Source organism: Coregonus lavaretus (genome assembly GCF_964263955.1).
Source record: "Coregonus lavaretus genome assembly, chromosome: 14".
In the NCBI taxonomy this organism is placed as follows: domain Eukaryota; kingdom Metazoa; phylum Chordata; class Actinopteri; order Salmoniformes; family Salmonidae; genus Coregonus; species Coregonus lavaretus.
Window position 1 is genome coordinate 24,668,327 of NC_140001.1, and position 17,500 is coordinate 24,685,826.

Below are 17,500 nucleotides of genomic sequence, written 5' to 3' on the forward strand. Positions count from 1 at the left end.
GTAAACATTACATTGAAATGCTTACTTACAAGCCCTTAACCAACAATGCAGTTTTAAGAAAGAATACCAAAAACAATCACAAAAAAATACAATATAAAATAATACGAAATAAAAGTAACAAATAATTAAAGAGCAGCAGTAAAAATAACAATAGCGAGGCTATATACAGTGGGTACCAGTACCGAGTCAGTGTGTGGGGACACTGGTTAGTCGAGGTAATTGAGGTAATACAGTTGAAGTCGGAAGTTTACATACACCTTAGCCAAATACATTTCAACTCAGTTTTTCACAATTCCTGACATTTAATCCTAGTAAAAATTCCCTGTCTTAGTTCAGTTAGGATCACCACTTTATTTTAAGAATGTGAAATGTCAGAATAATAGTAGAGAGTGATTTATTTCAGCTTTTATTTCTTTCATCACATTCTCAGTGGGTCAGAAGTTTACATACACTCAATTAGTATTTGGTAGCATTGCCTTTAAATTGTTTAACTTGGGTCAAACGTTTCGGGTAGCCTTCCACAAGCTTCCCACAATAAGTTGGGTGAATTTTGGCCCATTCCTCCTGACAGAGCTTGTGTAACTGAGTCAGGTTTGTAGGCCTCCTTGCTCGCACACGCTTTTTCAGTTCTGCCCAAAAATGTTCTATAGGATTGAGGTCAGGGCTTTGTGATGGCCACTCCAATACCTTGACATTGTTGGCCTTAAGCCATTTTGCCACAACTTTGGAAGTATGCTTGGGATCATTGTCCATTTGAAGACCCATTTGCGACCAAGCTTTAACTTCCTGACTAATATCTTGAGATGTTGCTTCAATATATCCACATCATTTTCCTTCCTCGTGATGCCATCTATTTTGTGAAGTGCACCAGTCCCTCCTGCAGCAAAGCACCCCCACAGCATGATGCTGCCACCCCGGTGCTTCACGGTTGGGATGGTGTTCTTCGGCTTGCAAGCCACCCCCTTTTTCCTCCAAACATAACGATGGTCATTATGGCCAAACAGTTCCATTTTTGTTTCCACAGACCAGAGGACATTTCTCCAAAAAGTGTGATCTTTGTCCCCATGTGCAGTTGCAAACCGTAGTCTGTCTTTTTTATGGCGGTTTTGGAGCAGTGGCTTCTTCATTGCTGAGCGGCCTTTCAGGTTATGTCGATATAGGACTCGTTTTACTGTGGATATAGATACTTTTGTACCTGTTTCCTCCAGCATCTTCACAAGGTCCTTTGCTGTTGTTCTGTGATTGATTTGACCAAAGTATGTTAATCTCTAGCAGACAGAACGCGTCTCCTTCCTGAGCGGTATGACGGCTGCGTGGTCCCATGGTGTATATACTTGCGTACTATTGTTTGTACAGATGAACGTGGTACCTTCAGGCGTTTGTGATACAGTGAATTATAAGTGAAATAATCTGTCTGCAAACAATTGTTGGAAAAATGACTTGTGTCATGCACAAAGTAGATGTCCAAACCGACTTGCCAAAGCTAGAGTTTGTTAACAAGACATTTTTGGAGTGGTTGAAAAACGAGTTTTAATGACTCCAACCTAAGTGTATGTAAACTTCCGACTTCAACTGTAGGTAGAGTTAAAGAGACTATGCATAGATAATAAACAGAGAGTAGCAGCAGCGTAAAAGAGGGGGGCAATGCAAATTGTCTGGGTAGCCATTTGATTAGATGTTCAGGAGTCTTATGGCTTGGGGGTAGAAGCTGTTTAGAAGCCTCTTGGACCTAGACTTGGTGCTCTGGTACCGCTTGCCGTGCACTAGCAGAGAGGACAGTCTATGACTAGGGTGGCTGGAGTCTTTGACAGTAACGCCGTCTTGTCTGTCTACCCTCTCTGCTGGAGAGCTCAACATGTCAGCAGGTTGTTGTCATGTTTTACAAGAACATAAGCTCTGCGTGTGGACAAATTGGAACGTTTTAGCACCACACATAAGGGACCGTTCCTGGCTCCACACACTCTCAATGCGTGCGTGGCTGGTACCCTTATGTCTGCCTTGCCACTCACAGAATGGAATTCGCAACACAATGCTATAAAACACGCTCCTGGGTTTTATAAGTGTTATCTTGACCCGCAATGTAATTGTTCTGAACCACGAGCCGACCCACGCGTTGAAATAATGTTTTCGTTCCTCCTGCCAGCTGATTTCTTTTTTTGCGGCTCACCCAAGACTCTACTAATGATTAGCCCAATAGGGTAAATGCAGATAGACAACCCCATGCTTCAGTCTATTTATTTCTAGCCACTATGCTGCATCAGTTGGGCTACAGGGGATAATGCTTACTGCTAATAGCATACCTGATAGTATGAACCATGCATAAGCTATATGCATGGTCCAATATGTTCATCATTTTAACAAATCATTTTACCAATATGTTATTTGGCCAATTTCTGGAGGTAGAAATTATAATTTGATGCTGTCTGCATACTTTTATTTTCGTTCATTTTAGAGTAGAATGTATTTTTTTATGTCCCCCCAACCCCACTGCAAATGTTTTTCTCAAGAGGAAACACTGTATAGGCTAGGCCTACACACTCATTCCTCTCTTTCCTTACTTCTTCAACTCCTTCTCTATCCTCCCTCCCACAGCTCCATCCTACTCCGTTCAAATTAGCTGCTTGTTCTAAGTCAGCTTTTTCAGCTTGTCAACTCTTCCTCTCTCTCGGTCTCTTCCTGTTGCTGTCTTTCTTTTGCGTGATCGTGCTCTCCCCCTCCTTGTTGCTGCTCTCGCTAGCTCTCTTCCTCCCTGTTGCTCTCACTCTTTCTCCTCATTGCTCTCTCTTGCCCTTCTCTGTTTGTGAATGTATTGTGTGTGTGTGTGTGCGCACTTATGGGCGGGAATAAGTCGACCTGTCTCTGATTGGCTGGCTACAGTCTAAAGGGGTGGGCACTATGATGTCTGTAGAGTGAGGGCGAGGAGGGAAAAAAACCTAGCAGGCTGGGGTCAGAGGAGAGTGGCGATTGAGAGTGTGTGGGTGTTTTGTTTTGAGATGTCAGGGTTTGAAAGAGAGAAAGGAGCGAGTCAGTCCGTCTGTCAATGGCACGCTGAGTCTCTGGGCCCTGATGCCAGCACCGTTTCTGCTGCCCTCTTCCTCTCCTCCTTCTCCAGCTCTGCCTTGCGCAGCTCTTCTCTCCTGCTGTCTACTGCAGCTTTCGCAGCCCCAGCGCCCGCATGCAGCCCACCCCTCGCTATCTGAGTGTGAGTTGCTCTGTGGGTGGGGGCGCTGCCAGGGCCGCTGGTGCTGCTACAGCCAGCAGGAAAACATCCAAAAGAATACACACACGGACACAAGTGGAGTAGCTGTCGTTGGTGATGGTGAGTCTCTCTTTTGCCTTTTATTTTTTTCCCTCACTCTGTCTGTTTATTAGGGAAAGAGCACATGATTGTATAATCTTGTTTATGTGAGTGGAATTCTTCCACAGTTTGTGGAGTTAGTTTAGTACTTCTACGGGGCATGGCGGGGTTGAGTAATGTTTTCCCTCCTTCTGTGGAGAGGGAGGGAAGAGTTGTGTTGAGCCCTCTGCTCGCAACGGAGATGAATGTTTACTCTACGCCTAGCTTTTTTCAAGAATACATAGAGATTGCATGATCATGTAAACTGGTTGTATGAAAGTGCGTAGTAAAAGTCATTTCCTGTTGCTATTTCAGTGTTTCCCCCCGACTGTTGGGTTTGCTGTTCTGCAGGGTGTAAAGGTTTGATAGGAGCTAACGATGTGAGATGTTTGTTTGAGCCTGAGGAGATGTGTTCTGACATCATGAAGTTGGCATGTAGTGGTGATTTAATGCGTTATGGCTCGGCTAAGGGGATTGAGAGGAGCTGGTGTTGTATGGAGGGAGGGGAGGTACTCAACAGGCAGAAAATAAAAGGCAAATGATTTAAAAAATGACTGAACAATAGGGGAAGTTGGCTGTTTTATTGAGTGTTATTAATTAGGCTAGTAGTTTTCACATTTTAGATCATTACATTTGCCGAAATAATTGATTGGGTGATGTGTAACCCACGGTAATATATCCCACATCAGTGATAACTAGCGTCCCCAGGAAACATGATCAATCATGACAACTCTGAAAAGCATGGTCCCTCTATGGAGATGAATATGGTGTCTTGCATCACAGTGGTGTTGTTATTTGATAGGCTACCTGCTACATTAGCTACGTACTGTGGGATTGTGGATATAGAGTCCCAGGCAGGAAGGGGTAGAGGGGTTCCCTCTGAGAGGAGGGGTTTGGTGGGCAGGGCCAGGCCTCCTAACACTATGGGAGAACAGGGAGAGAATCTCCTTTTCTTCGCTTTGTCTTGCCCACTTTCCTTTTTTCTCTCTTGTTTTCTTTCTTAAGGTTGGCTAGCAGGGATAAAGCATGAGCAGAAGGCACATTCTTTCAAATCTGCCTGAATTATTGATGCAGTCATTATTATGTTGCAATGTTTAATGCCCGATCAGATGATACATTGTGAATTCCCTGTGATGGAGCGTGTGCTGTGCGTGGGCCAGGGGTGTAAACACATCTCCACCTCTCACACAAACCGTGAGCACAATAACATTTACTCATGAACAGCTTGTAAACAACTGACGCAGAGAGCAACAAATAAGGAGCAAACCTTGACTTCCATTAGAATAAAATAATAAAATATATTTATAATTTTGATCATCAGCGGTGTGGTATGTGGAGTCATTTTTGAAACTGGTTGTAATTAATTTCAGTCATATATACTTTCTTTCACTTGTACCCAGGAAGATCCATCAACATCAAAAGTAGCACAAACAAGTGTTGCTGGTTACCATTTTAGGAAAACATTAAACACATTTTAAGAACAAATCTAGAGGAAAAATACGAATTATTTTAAGATAGATTTTTTTCTGAACTTGAAATGATCCCCCTCTTGATGCCTGAGTGATGAACCGTATGTTCTCAGTCAAAGCTCTAGCTAGTTTCTCTCAGTTTAACCCCCTAAAAAAGATGCTTAAAAGATCGTTGGTGGTAAAGTTGTGTAATTTTTCTTCATCTGTTGTGCTTCTGTGTAATCTGTGCAAAACCATGGCTTTACATCTCCCTAAACAGTTTTGCTGTGCCTAGATGGGGCTGTACTGAGGAAGAACTCCTCTTGACTGAATGAGGCAGACTGACTCAGGAATGCGATTTGATAGGTCTGTTCTATTTAGCATTTATTTCCTGCCTGGCTTCTCGCCAAAGACTGAAAATGTCAACAGACAATGTGGACCTGTTTGTTAGGCTGAGGAAAAGGCTCCCAGGTGTAGGGGCCAGTTGCGTCTGTGGAGGCTGATAAAGGCATCTAATTTGTTTTGTTCCATCGTGAAATGCTCAGTTTCTCCTCCGACTCGCACACACTTCTAAGGCCATGAGGTGCTCGCTGCCAAGTGTTTTTTTAAAATTGCACTTAGACCCCCAAATTGTGCCTTCCTGTATTATACTTATGCTAAAATGGTATTCTATTCTACTGCCATTTACTTTGTTTTTATTCTTATTTAATTATTTCTTATTGTTACATTGTCGAGAAGGAACCTGCAAGTCAGCATTTCCTTGGACTGCGTATACCATGTGAATCCTGTACATACGACTAATACAACTAGAAACCGTCTGTGCTCAGCTCACATGGTCTGCTCTGCTGTGGAGCATAGAACCTTGCCTGTCCATACACACCTGCTGGGATGACATGTGTGCACTGGGTTGTTTGGTCATCATGTACTGTAACAACATAACATATGCTGTCACATAATAACATATCTGTATTCAGATTTGATTGATGTTGCCTGTGATACTCATAGTGATCTGAAGACTTACCTGTCCTTCAGAGATATTGACATTCAAGAGATTATCCAGTACTTTTGTATACTTTTTAGCCAGTAGTTCTGAAAGTAGTGCTCACGAGCCAGAAGTGGTCCCTGAAAATTGCGTTCTACGTCACATATGTGCAGATATGTGCACCACGTCATTGCTCTCTCTCGCTCTGCTGTGTGCATGATGTGCATCTTGTTAGCTGTCACTCAAATGGTGAAGGGCTAAAGCTCATTGGTTGAACTCGAATTGCTAGGGGGCTGACCCACGTGGGGGAAAATGTAGGGAAAGTGGTGCAGCACAGCTTCCAGAAAAACAGTGGCTTTCAAACTAGGGATTTCGTGGCTAATTGTGACTAAGACAGTAATTCTGCTCCTAGGTTATGCATGTATGAACTATACATTGACACATCCAGCCCAAAGTTCCGGAACATGTCTTTAACAAGTCAATGTGTGTTTGATGTGCTGCTGCTCTCTGTGGTTCCCTGAACCCACCTAAACCCAGACAGAACACAGTGCTAATGAGGCTGCCTCCCTGCCTGCCTGCCTGGAGGGATCTGATCTGTCTGGAGTCACTATAAAGCCCCTTCACAATGTTGACTCTTCACGCACTGTAGTTCTCCCTACAGCAACTCTTTCCATTCTCTCATTAGGGCTCCCATCGTCCAATGCCACAGTTTTAGCTCAAATACATTCCTCTTGCCTTCTCGTCACCTCCTTTCTTTCTTTCTTTCTTTCCTGCATGTTTGTCCATTTCTCCCTGTTAATTGTTTCCTGATGTCAGCCCTATTAGCAGCCCAGTGCCTGGAGGAGCCTGCAGTAGCATGTAGCTGTGCACATGCTACATACTCACACACAAAGAAACACTCCAAAATACCCCATTTAGCCTGTCCTCCAGCACCTGTGTCCAATGAATACATGAAAGGACCTGTTGAATCTCTGTAATATTATCTCAACCCAGAGTTTATACAGGTTTTTGCATTCCATTACCTATAGTCCTAAGGAATGTTTAAACATGGTCCTCTGCCAGCTGGCCAGAATGTTTGCTTCATAATTCTTTATGAATGTTAGGGTATGCTGTTAAAGATGTGATGTTCCAAACATATTGCTCACTATGCATTTCATGATAGAACCAGTTGCACAAAGTCTGATTGTGTTTAACAAAATGAAAGCTAATTTGCTTAATTTCACAATGGAATTTAGATTATTTTTCATTTGGGACATTTCTTACAGTGCATTCGGAAAAGTATTCAGACCCCTTCACTTTTTCCACATTTTGTTACGTTACAGCCTTATTCTAAAATGGAGTAAATAATTTTTTCCCCCCTCATCAATCATCAAAACTGATACAACATTTACATAAGTATTCAGACCCATTACTCAGTACTTTGTTGAAGCACCTTTGGCAGCGATTACAGCCTCAAGTCTTCTTGGGTTTGACGCTACAAGCTTGGCACACCTGTATTTGGGGAGTTTCTCCAATTCTTCTCTGCAGATCCTCTCAAGCTCTGTCAGGTTGGATGGGGAGCGTCGCTGCACAGCTATTTTCAGGTCTCTCCAGAGATGTTCGATCGGGTTCAAGTCCATGCTCTGGCTGGGCCACTCAAGGACATTCAGAGACTTGTCCCGAAGCCACTCCAGCTTTGTCTTGACTGTGTGCTTAGGGTCGTTGTCAACCTCTAAAGTGGCACAGTGGTCTAAGGCACTGCATCGCAGTGCTAGCTGTGCCACTAGAGATCCTGGTTCGAATCCAGGCTCTGTCGTAGCCGGCCGTGACCGGGAGACCCATGGGGCGGCGCACAATTGGCCCAGCGTCGTCTAGGGTAGGGGAGGGAATGGCCAGCAGGGATGTAGCTCAGTTGGTAGAGCATGGCGTTTGCAACGCCAGGGTTGTGGGTTCGATTCCCACGGGGGTATGAAAAATAGTATTAAAAATTAAAAAAGAATGTATGCACTCACTTAACTGTAAGGCGCTCTGGATAAGAGCGTCTGCTAAATGACTAAAATGTAAAAAAAAATGTACTGTTGGAAGGTGAACCTTCACCCCAGTCTGAGGTCCTGAGCACTCTGGAGCAGGTTTTCATCAAGGATTTCTCTGTACTTTGCTCCGTTCATCTTTCCCTCGATCCTGACTAGTTTCCCAGTCCCTGCCGCTGAAAAACCTCCCCACAGATGCTGCCACCACCATACTTCACCGTAGGGATGGTATTGGCCAGGTGATGAGCGGTGCCTGGTTTCCTCCAGATGTGACTCTTGGCATTCAGGCCAAAGAGTTCAATTTTGGTTTCATCAGACCAGAGAATCTTGTTTCTCATAGTCTGAGAGTCCTTCAGGTGCCTTTTAGCAAACTCCAAGCGGGCTGTCATGTGCCTTTTACTGGCGGCCAACTCTAGGAAGAGTCTTGGTGGTTTCAAACTTCTTCCATTTAAAAAGGATGGAGGCCACTGTGTTCTTGGGGACCTTCAATGCTGCAGAAATGTTTTGGTACCCTTCCCCAGATCTGTGCCTCGACACAATCCTGTCTCGGAGCTCTACGGACAATTCCTTCGACCTCATGGCTTGGTTTTTTCTCTGACATACACTGTCAACTGTGGAACCTTATATAGACAGGTGTGTGCCTTTCCAAATCATGTCCAATCAATTGAATTTACCACAGGTGGACTCCAATGAAGTTATAGAAACATCTCAAGGATGATCAATGGAAACAGGATGCACCTGAGCTCAATTTCGAGTCTCATGGCAACAAAGGGTCTGAATACTTTATACAAATAAGGTATTTCAGTTTTTTAGTTGTAATACATTTGCAAAAATTAAAAAAAAAACTGTTTTCCCTTTGTCATTATGGGGTATGGTGTGTAGATTGATAAGGAAAATGTGTTTAATCAATTTTAGAATAAGGCTGTAACATAACAAAATGTGGAAAAAGTCAAGGGGTCTGAATTATTTTCGAATGCATAATATATATATATACAGTATCTCACAGAAGTGAGTACACCCCTCACATTTTTGTAAATATTTGAGTATATCTTTTCATGTGACAACACTGAAGAAATGACACTTTGCTACAATGTAGAGTAGTGAGTGTACAGCTTGTATAACAGTGTACATTTGCTGTCACACTGGAATGATAGATGTGCAAGAGATGATGTGCAAATAGAGATGATGATGTGCAAATAGAGATACTGGGGTGCAAATGAGCAAAATGAATAACAATATGGGGATGAGGTAGTTGGGTGGGCTAATTTCAGATGGGCTGTGTACAGGTGCAGTGATCGGTAAGGTGCTCTGACAACTGATGCTTAAAGTTAGTGAGGGAGATAAGAGTCTCCAGCTTCAGAGATTTTTGCAAATCGTTCCAGTCATTGGCAGCAGAGAACTGGAAGGAATGGCGGCCAAAGGAGGTGTTGGCTTTGGGGATGACCAGTGAGATATACCTGCTTCACGGCGTAGTGTGTTACCAATTGTTTTCTTGGTGACTATGGTCCCAGCTGCCTTGAGATCATTGACAAGATCCTCCCCTGTAGTTCTGGGCTGATTCCTCACTGTTCTCATGATCATTGCAACTCCACAATGTGAGATCTTGCATGGAGCCCCAGGCCGAGGGAGATTGACAGGTATTTTGTGTTTCTTCCATTTGCGAATAATCGCACCAACTGTTGTCACCTTCTCACCAAGCTGCTTGGCGATGGTCTTGTAGCCCATTCCAGCCTTGTGTAGGTCTACAATCTTGTCCTTGACATCCTTGGAGAGCTCTTTGTTCTTGGCCATGGTGGAAAGTTTGGAATCTGATTGATTGATTGCTTCTTTGGACAGGTGTCTTTTATACAGGTAACAAGCTGAGATTAGGAGCACTCCCTTTAAGAGTGTGCTCCTAATCTCAGCTCGTTACCTGTATAAAAGACACCTGGGAGCCAGAAATCATTCTGATTGAGAGGGGTCAAATACTTATTTCCCTCATTAAAACGCAAATCAATTTATAACATTTTTGACATGCATTTTTCTGGATTTTTTTGTTGTTATTCTGTCTCTCACTGTTCAAATAAACCTACCATTAAAATTATAGACTGATCATTTCTTTGTCAGTGGGCAAATGTACAAAATCAGCAGGGGATTAAATACTTTTTTCCCTCACTGTGTGTGTGTGTGTGTGTATATATATATATATATATATATTATTATTATTTTTATATATATTTTTTTTTTATATTTGCAGTCAAAGTATGAATATAATATCACTACTGTCCCATTACATCATCACTCTCATGCCCGCTCTCCTTTTCAATTACCCTCCCTCACGATCAGTCTGTATAAAATAAATCATAATGTATTTACCATCACATTTGTTTGAACAAAACATTTCAGATATATCCTACTCAGAATTTTCATTTAAGTGTTGGCAGTTTTTAATTGAAAACTAAAAACCCACCAGTGGAATCTTTTTGCCTTGTGAGTGTGTTAGTGGAAAAGGCATGTTTTGAAATAGAACTCTAGTTAGCCTGACAGACGAGATCATACAGTACATTAGCCTTTCTCCATGACATGCTAATACCAAACAGTAGGAAAATGGTATTTAGTTGATTTAGCTGTGGGTGCAGTGTTAGTGAACTGTTGCCTCTTCACCTCCTCTTCTCTTCCTGCTTCAGGGCATCTGGCGTATTCCAGTGGATGAGATAGATCGGCCCGGAAGTTTTGCATCTCATATGAACAGATCCATCGTTCTCTTGCTGGAGGTGCTGTCTCAGCTGAAGGATCACGACACACTACTCAAAGTCTCTTTCATGCTCCAGAGAACCCCTGACCAGGGAAAGTAAGGATCTCTTTCTCTCATGACTCAACCATGTTTCTCTCTGTTTTTCATGGCAACATGTTGTTCTTGTGTTTTTGTGTGAATTTGTTCAACTGAGGTTTCTTGCCTTTTTCCTCTCTCTCCCTCTCATGTCTTAAAGGAAGTATTTGCGGGATGTGGATCGTCAGGTTTTGGCCCAGAGAGCATTTTTCCTAGCTGTAAAAGTCCTGGAGGACAATCTGAACAAACTCACAGGGGTACCGAAACAAAGCACTCAACACATTTGGAAAGGAGCTGAAGCAGCTCTGTAGTTTATAGGGTTTATAGTTTTGGCATGCTCTTGCTTGTGTTGTGACAGGCTCTGTTCTCTCTCAGGTGTCGGTGCAGCCTTCCATGGGTGAGATGACGACCACGGACACATCCAACAGGCCTAGTGCAGAGGACCGCAGTCATGTACTGCCTAAGAAGCCTGGGCTCACTGAGGGGCCCCAGGTCACTGCCCGAGCCCCCGGCCCTGACTCTGGGCCGCAGGAAACCCCTCAGGCACAGCCAGCTCTGCTCGCCACAGACGGAGACAGGGGAGATCAGCAGCAGGGAACTCCATCTGGGAAGGTGGAAGCTCCTGCTGCTGCAGGGGAGGGGGCCAGAGCAGGGCCAGAGGAGCCCATGGAGCTGGACACTGGCCACTGGGGGCGTCCCTTCAAGACCACAGACTTTCAGGGCATCCAACCAGACACTGAGCCCCCCAGAACTGTCCTGGAGCCTGGGGAGAAAGTGGCTTTGAGCAGCCGGGCACCAGAGCTTTCTCTGGAGGACCTGAGCATTAGCTCCAGACAGCATCAGCTCCAGGGACCGGTAGCTAAGGGCCCAGTGGCAGCCTGCGTAGCAGAGCAGGGACTAGCCCAGGGGACGCTACGCAGGCCCAGCAGGAAGAGGAAGCTCCTGGATGATGTGGAGTCAGGCAAAACTCTTCTGATGGATGCCTACCGGGCGTGGCAGCAGGGCCAGAAGGTCATGACCTACGACCTGGAGCGCATTGAGAAGATAATGTCAGAGACGTACATGCACATTAAGCAGGTATGCTGTACTTTACCCTCATGTTTACTGCCATGTTTCTCTTTCCCATCAATACATTATTTATAACTGTGTCATGTCATGCAATGTAATATGCACTAACTGAAAAAGGAAATTGGTTTGGGGGGGGGTCCCCTCTTGAGAATGATTTAGCAATTAGACCTGAAACACAGAGGGGGGACTTTCCCTGCTCGCACAACTTAGTGCTAACACCGTGGAGTTGCCATCCAACAGTGTTGTAAGGAGACAGATAACACGAAGTAGACCATGTGTAGCCTAATCCGTGTAATTGCGCTAATTATCATCGTCACAGTGCTACAGATATTAACGAACACAAATGGCACCGTTAATATTTACAGCTCATAACTAATTATAAGCTTAGGAATCCACACATCTCATCAAACATTTAATTTGTGTTTTCATGAAAGAAAGAAAAAATCCTTACCCACAGTGAGGGAAAAAAGTATTTGATCCCCTGCTGATTTTGTACGTTTGCCCACTGACAAAGAAATGATCAGTCTATAATTTTAATGGTAGGTTTATTTGAATAGTGAGAGGCAGAATAACAGCAAAAAAATCCAGAAAAACGCATGTCAAAAATGTTATGTTGATTTGCATTTTAATGAGGGAAATAAGTATTTGACCCCCTCTCAATCAGAAAGATTTCTGGCTCCCAGGTGTCTTTTATACAGGTAATGAGCTGAGATTAGGAGCACACTCTTAAAGGGAGTGCTCCTAAAATCAGCTTGTTACCTATATAAAAGACACCTGTCCACAGAAGCAATCAATCAATCAGATTCCAAACTCTCCACCATGGCCAAGACCAAAGAGCTCTCAAAGGATGTCAGGGACAAGATTGTAGACCTACACAAGGCTGGAATAGGCTACAAGACCATCGCCAAGCAGCTTGGTGAGAAGGTGACAACAGTTGGTGCGATTATTCGCAAATGGAAGAAACACAAAATAACTGTCAATCTCCATCGGCCTGGGGCTCCATGCAAGATCTCACCTCGTGGAGTTGCAATGATCATGAGAATGGTGAGGAATCAGCCCAGAACTACACGGGAGGATCTTGTCAATGATCTCAAGGCAGCTGGGACCATAGTCACCAAGAAAACAATTGGTAACACACTACGCCGTGAAGGACTGAAATCCTGCAGCGCCCGCAAGGTCCCCCTGCTCAAGAAAGCACATATACAGGGCCGTCTGAAGTTTGCCAATGAACAACTGAATGATTAAGAGGAGAACTGGGTGAAAGTGTTGTGGTCAGATGAGACCAAAATCGAGCTCTTTGGCATTAACTCAACTCGCCGTGTTTGGAGGAGGAGGAATGCTGCCTATGACCCCAAGAACACCATCCCCACCGTCAAACATGGAGATGGAAACATTATGCTTTGGGGGTGTTTTTCTGCTAAGGGGACAGGACAACTTCACCGCATCAAAGGTACGAGGCCATGTACCGTCAAATCTTGGGTGAGAACCTCCTTCCCTCAGCCAGGGCATTGAAAATGGGTCACGGATGGGTATTCCAGCATGACAATGACCCAAAACACACGGCAAAGGCAACAAAGGAGTGGCTCAAGAAGAGGCACATTAAGGTCCTGGAGTGGCCTAGCCAGTCTCCAGACTTTAATCCCATAGAAAATCTGTGGAGGGAGCTGAATGTTCGAGTTGCCAAACGTCAGCCTCGAAACCTTAATGACTTGGAGAAGATCTGCAAAGAGGAGTGGGACAAAATCCCTCCTGAGATGTGTGTAAACCTGGTGGCCAACTACAAGAAACGTCTGACCTTTGATTGCCAACAAGGGTTTTGCCACCAAGTACTAAGTCATGTTTTGCAGAGGGGTCAAATACTTATTTCCCTCATTAAAATGCAAATCAATTTATAACATTTTTAACATGCGTTTTTCTGGATTTTGTTGTTGTTATTCTGTCTCTCACTGTTCAAATAATCATACCATTAAAATTATAGACTGATCATGTCTTTGTCAGTGGGCAAACATACAAAATCAGCAGGGGATCAAATACTTTTTTCCCTCACTGTAGCTAATAGGGAACAGAGCAAAGTGTTTTTATTAACAATTATTCCAAATGTCTTATTCTGCAACAGTTGTGGATTTGATCATTGCAAGACAAAAAATGATGTTTCCAATGAAAGGTGTTATTATGTATTACGTGGCCCAGTAATGGCTTTCTCCACTGGATTCAGACATACGGAATGGCCCCTTTATTATTTCCATCTTACCAGCAGATAACATCGTTTTATTGGTTACTGACTAAATTACTAGTTTCCTGTTTTTCTGAGACAGCCGTTGCCTGTTTTTAAAGGTAAGGGTTTTGTATTTTATTTACTAATGATTTTTGTGAATTGTGATTGGGACCCTTTCTAGTGCACTGGCACTGCTTGTAGACTCAGTCTCATGATTTTGCCCGCTTACTCTTATTGACTCTGAATCCAAAAGGTAACTTGTGATTCAGTTTGGATTTATTGTATAAAATAGTAGGTACCCTACTAGTTCTTAAGATTCAGTTGGATTGAGACTGATCAAAAAGGGACAATTCTATTGCAGTAACGCTACTGTAACATCCCCAAACCTGAATGTCATGTTAAGTTGATTGAATTTAATCATTTCTTACGTGATGCATAGTTGAACTGATCAAATAATAGAGGGATGAGTTACTTTGTGTATTGCATCTGAGCCAGCTTCTCCTGATAGGTAGAAAAGTGGAAGCTGGGAGTGAACTGAAGCGTTGGCTGGCATTGAGGGTGTTGTTTGAGTACAGCTCTCATCAGCCTCTGTAGAAGCGTAGATCTAGTGATCAATGCTGACCGTGGGGAACCTGGCATGTCATTGACTGTGTGTCAAGCCACAGAGCTGGAGTGGGAGGCAACAGAGGACAGAGGGGCCACTACTAGGCTAAAGAGAGGGAGATGGCTAGCTACTACACCCCTCACCCTATTTGGCTTATTCCAGTGTCTCTTCTTTCTCTCTTCTCACACAAACACACACACACACACACACACACACACACACACACACACACACAATGACGTATACTATTTTGCAAGTTAATAATATTGAAACCATTGGAAAGTGTGCTGTGGGTTTTGGCTGAGATTTGCTTCCCTACAATGTTTTGCAACAAAGACAATGAGCACTGAAAGGGGTAACATTACAAACAATGTTTCCATCCAGTCTTTATGCGAGTAAAGTCATACCGTATAAAAATAAAAAATAAAAATCACGACAGCTATAATGGAAATAGAAAGTTTTGGTATAATTTTATAAATGCCAACAGATAATTTGATCGTTCAACATGGTGGGTTCATTTTGTGTCATTAAAAATTAATTATGGGAGAAATGCAGGTGGAAATACCTTTTTATGCGCAAATATTGATGTGAACTTGGAGTCACGCGTGATATGGTGTGTGAACCTCTCACTACGACTCGGGAAACCATGCAGTTTATTAAGCTACAGGTGAAATAAGTTAGGATGAACTTCACAGGGTGGTGAAAGTGCATGTTGATCTTGATGCTCCTTTCCAATAAATATCAAGTGTCTTATTCTGGTGACATGATGATCGATGCTTGACTGCTGTTTGACAAATAAAATCCATATATAAATCCTCATCATGTAGACTAGCCTACCCACACTATCTGCCAGCTGCTGGCTAGAGTGAACGTACCAAAACCAGAGTAGGCACATTTGCTATTTAACGCAACAGTTTTTGTGACAAAACTATCGGTAGTTGGAAATGCTATGGAAACACATTGAACTTTAGATTTCTATTCGGTATATGAAAACTTAAGCAAAAAAATGCATGTTGTGTACACTACGTCATCACACACTGATTTCTGTCTGCAACAAGTCCGTTTGGTGGAAACACACCACTGGTGGGAAAATGCGCATATTTTCTTTATGCAAATCTTTTTATATTCGCATGAAAATCTGTTGCCAATTGGATGGAAACCTAGCTACAATGTGCCTTCTCTGACACACCCTAATAGGGCCTGCATATCTCGGGAACAAAGTGAGCATGCCTTGACACGTTTTTAATAGTACAATTGTGTGACACAATGCTTTTCCCTAACACGTTTTTAGTGAAGCGAAATTACAGTATTAGTGCCTAATTCTTCACCTTCTTACTTTTCTTCTCCAAAAACAAACCTCTCTTCAAAGTTAGCTTCTAACACAATTGTACATTTACATTTTTACATTTACATCAATTAGCAGACGCTCTTATCCAGAGCGACTTACAAATTGGTGCATTCAACTTATGATAGCCAGTGGGACAACCACCTTTTTCTTTCTTTCTTTTTAATTTTTTTATGGGGGGTGGGGGAAGAAGGATTACTTTATACTATTCCAGGTATTCCTTAAAGAGGTAGGGTTTCAAGTGTCTCCGGAAGGTGGTCAGTGACTCCGCTGTCCTGGTGTCGTGGGGGAGCTTGTTCCACCATTGGGGTGCCAGAGCATCGAATAGCTTTGACTGGGCTGAGCGGGAACTGTGCTTCCGTAGAGGTAGGGGAGCTAGCAGGCCAGAGGTGGATGAACGTAGTGCCCTCGTTTGGGTGTAGGGTCTGATCAGAGCCTGAAGGTAAGGAAGTGCCGTTCCCCTCACAGCTCCGTAGGCAAGCACCATGGTCTTGTAGTAGATGCGAGCCTCAACTGGAAGCCAGTGGGGTGACATGAGAGAACTTGGGAAGGTTGAACACCAGATGGGCTGCAGCGTTCTGGATAAGTTGTAGGGGTTTAATGGCACAGGCAGGGAGCCCAGCCAACAGCGAGTTGCAGTAATCCAGACGGGAGATAACAAGTGCCTGGATTAGGACCTGTGCCGCTTTCTGTGTAAGGTAGGGTCGTACTCTGCGAATGTTGTAGAGCATGAACCTGCAGGATCGGGTCACCGCTTTGATGTTAGCGGAGAACGACAGGGTGTTGTCCAGGGTCACGCCAAGGTTCTTTGCATTCTGGGAGGAGGACACAATGGAGTTGTCAACCGTGATGGCTAGATCATAGAGCGGGCAGTCCTTACCCGGGAGGAAGAGCAGCTCCGTCTTGCCGAGGTTCAACTTGAGGTGGTGATCCGACATCCACACTGATATGTCTGCCAGACATGCAGAGATGCGATTTGCCACCTGGTTATCAGAAGGGGGAAAGGAGAAAATGAATTGTGTGTCGTCTGCGTAGCAATGATAGGAGAGACCATGTGAGGATATGACAGAGCCAAGTGAGTTGGTGTATAGAGAGAATAGGAGAGTGCCTAGAACTGAGCCCTAGAGCTGTACACAGATTTTGCTCAGCACAGCAGTTTTATTTCATGTCATTGAATCTGTTTTACAGTTTAGTGACATAGCCAATAGCCATATTCCTCTGCCCTCTGGCATGAATATTCAGTACAGAGCGAGAGCAGTTGGTAGACTGTGCCAAAAGTTTCACAGTTTGCTTTAGCTCAGCTCTACGTGTTTGTGCCCAGGCAAGCCTTTGTACGTCTGGCACTATTATGCTAATTTAGAAGGAAATTTGTATCAACATGCTAACAGCCCATCCCTCCACTCTACCAAGTTAGGAGGGCTGCCTCAAAGCGGGTCCAAAATGTCAGCTCTCCAGTGTAACCAACCTCAGTCTCAGAGCGCTGCCTCTTGCAGTCATCCGAGTGTTTGGCCCCCAGGTCTGCCAAGTCATTCCCCAGGCCATTTCCATTGGCAACCACATCTTACAACCTAGAGAGTTCCACCTACTGCATCAATCAATCAAATGTATTTATAAAGCCCTTTTACGTCAGCTAATGTCACAAAGTGCTATACAGACACCCAGCCTAAAACCCCAAATATAAAA

At 43.7% G+C, this 17,500-nt stretch overlaps 1 protein-coding gene across 1 annotated transcript in view; it reads left to right on the plus strand.

Moving 5' to 3' along the window:
* Positions 1–17,500, plus strand: part of LOC311141653 (calcineurin-binding protein cabin-1-like) — a 67,649-nt gene that overhangs the window by 32,382 nt on the left and 17,767 nt on the right. Inside the window, exons 31-33 of the mRNA XM_084177053.1 lie at positions 10,443–10,606; positions 10,746–10,842; positions 10,961–11,662. Of these exons, the coding sequence (XP_084033179.1) occupies positions 10,443–10,606; positions 10,746–10,842; positions 10,961–11,662 (963 nt within the window). The remainder of the gene's footprint in view (positions 1–10,442; positions 10,607–10,745; positions 10,843–10,960; positions 11,663–17,500) is intronic.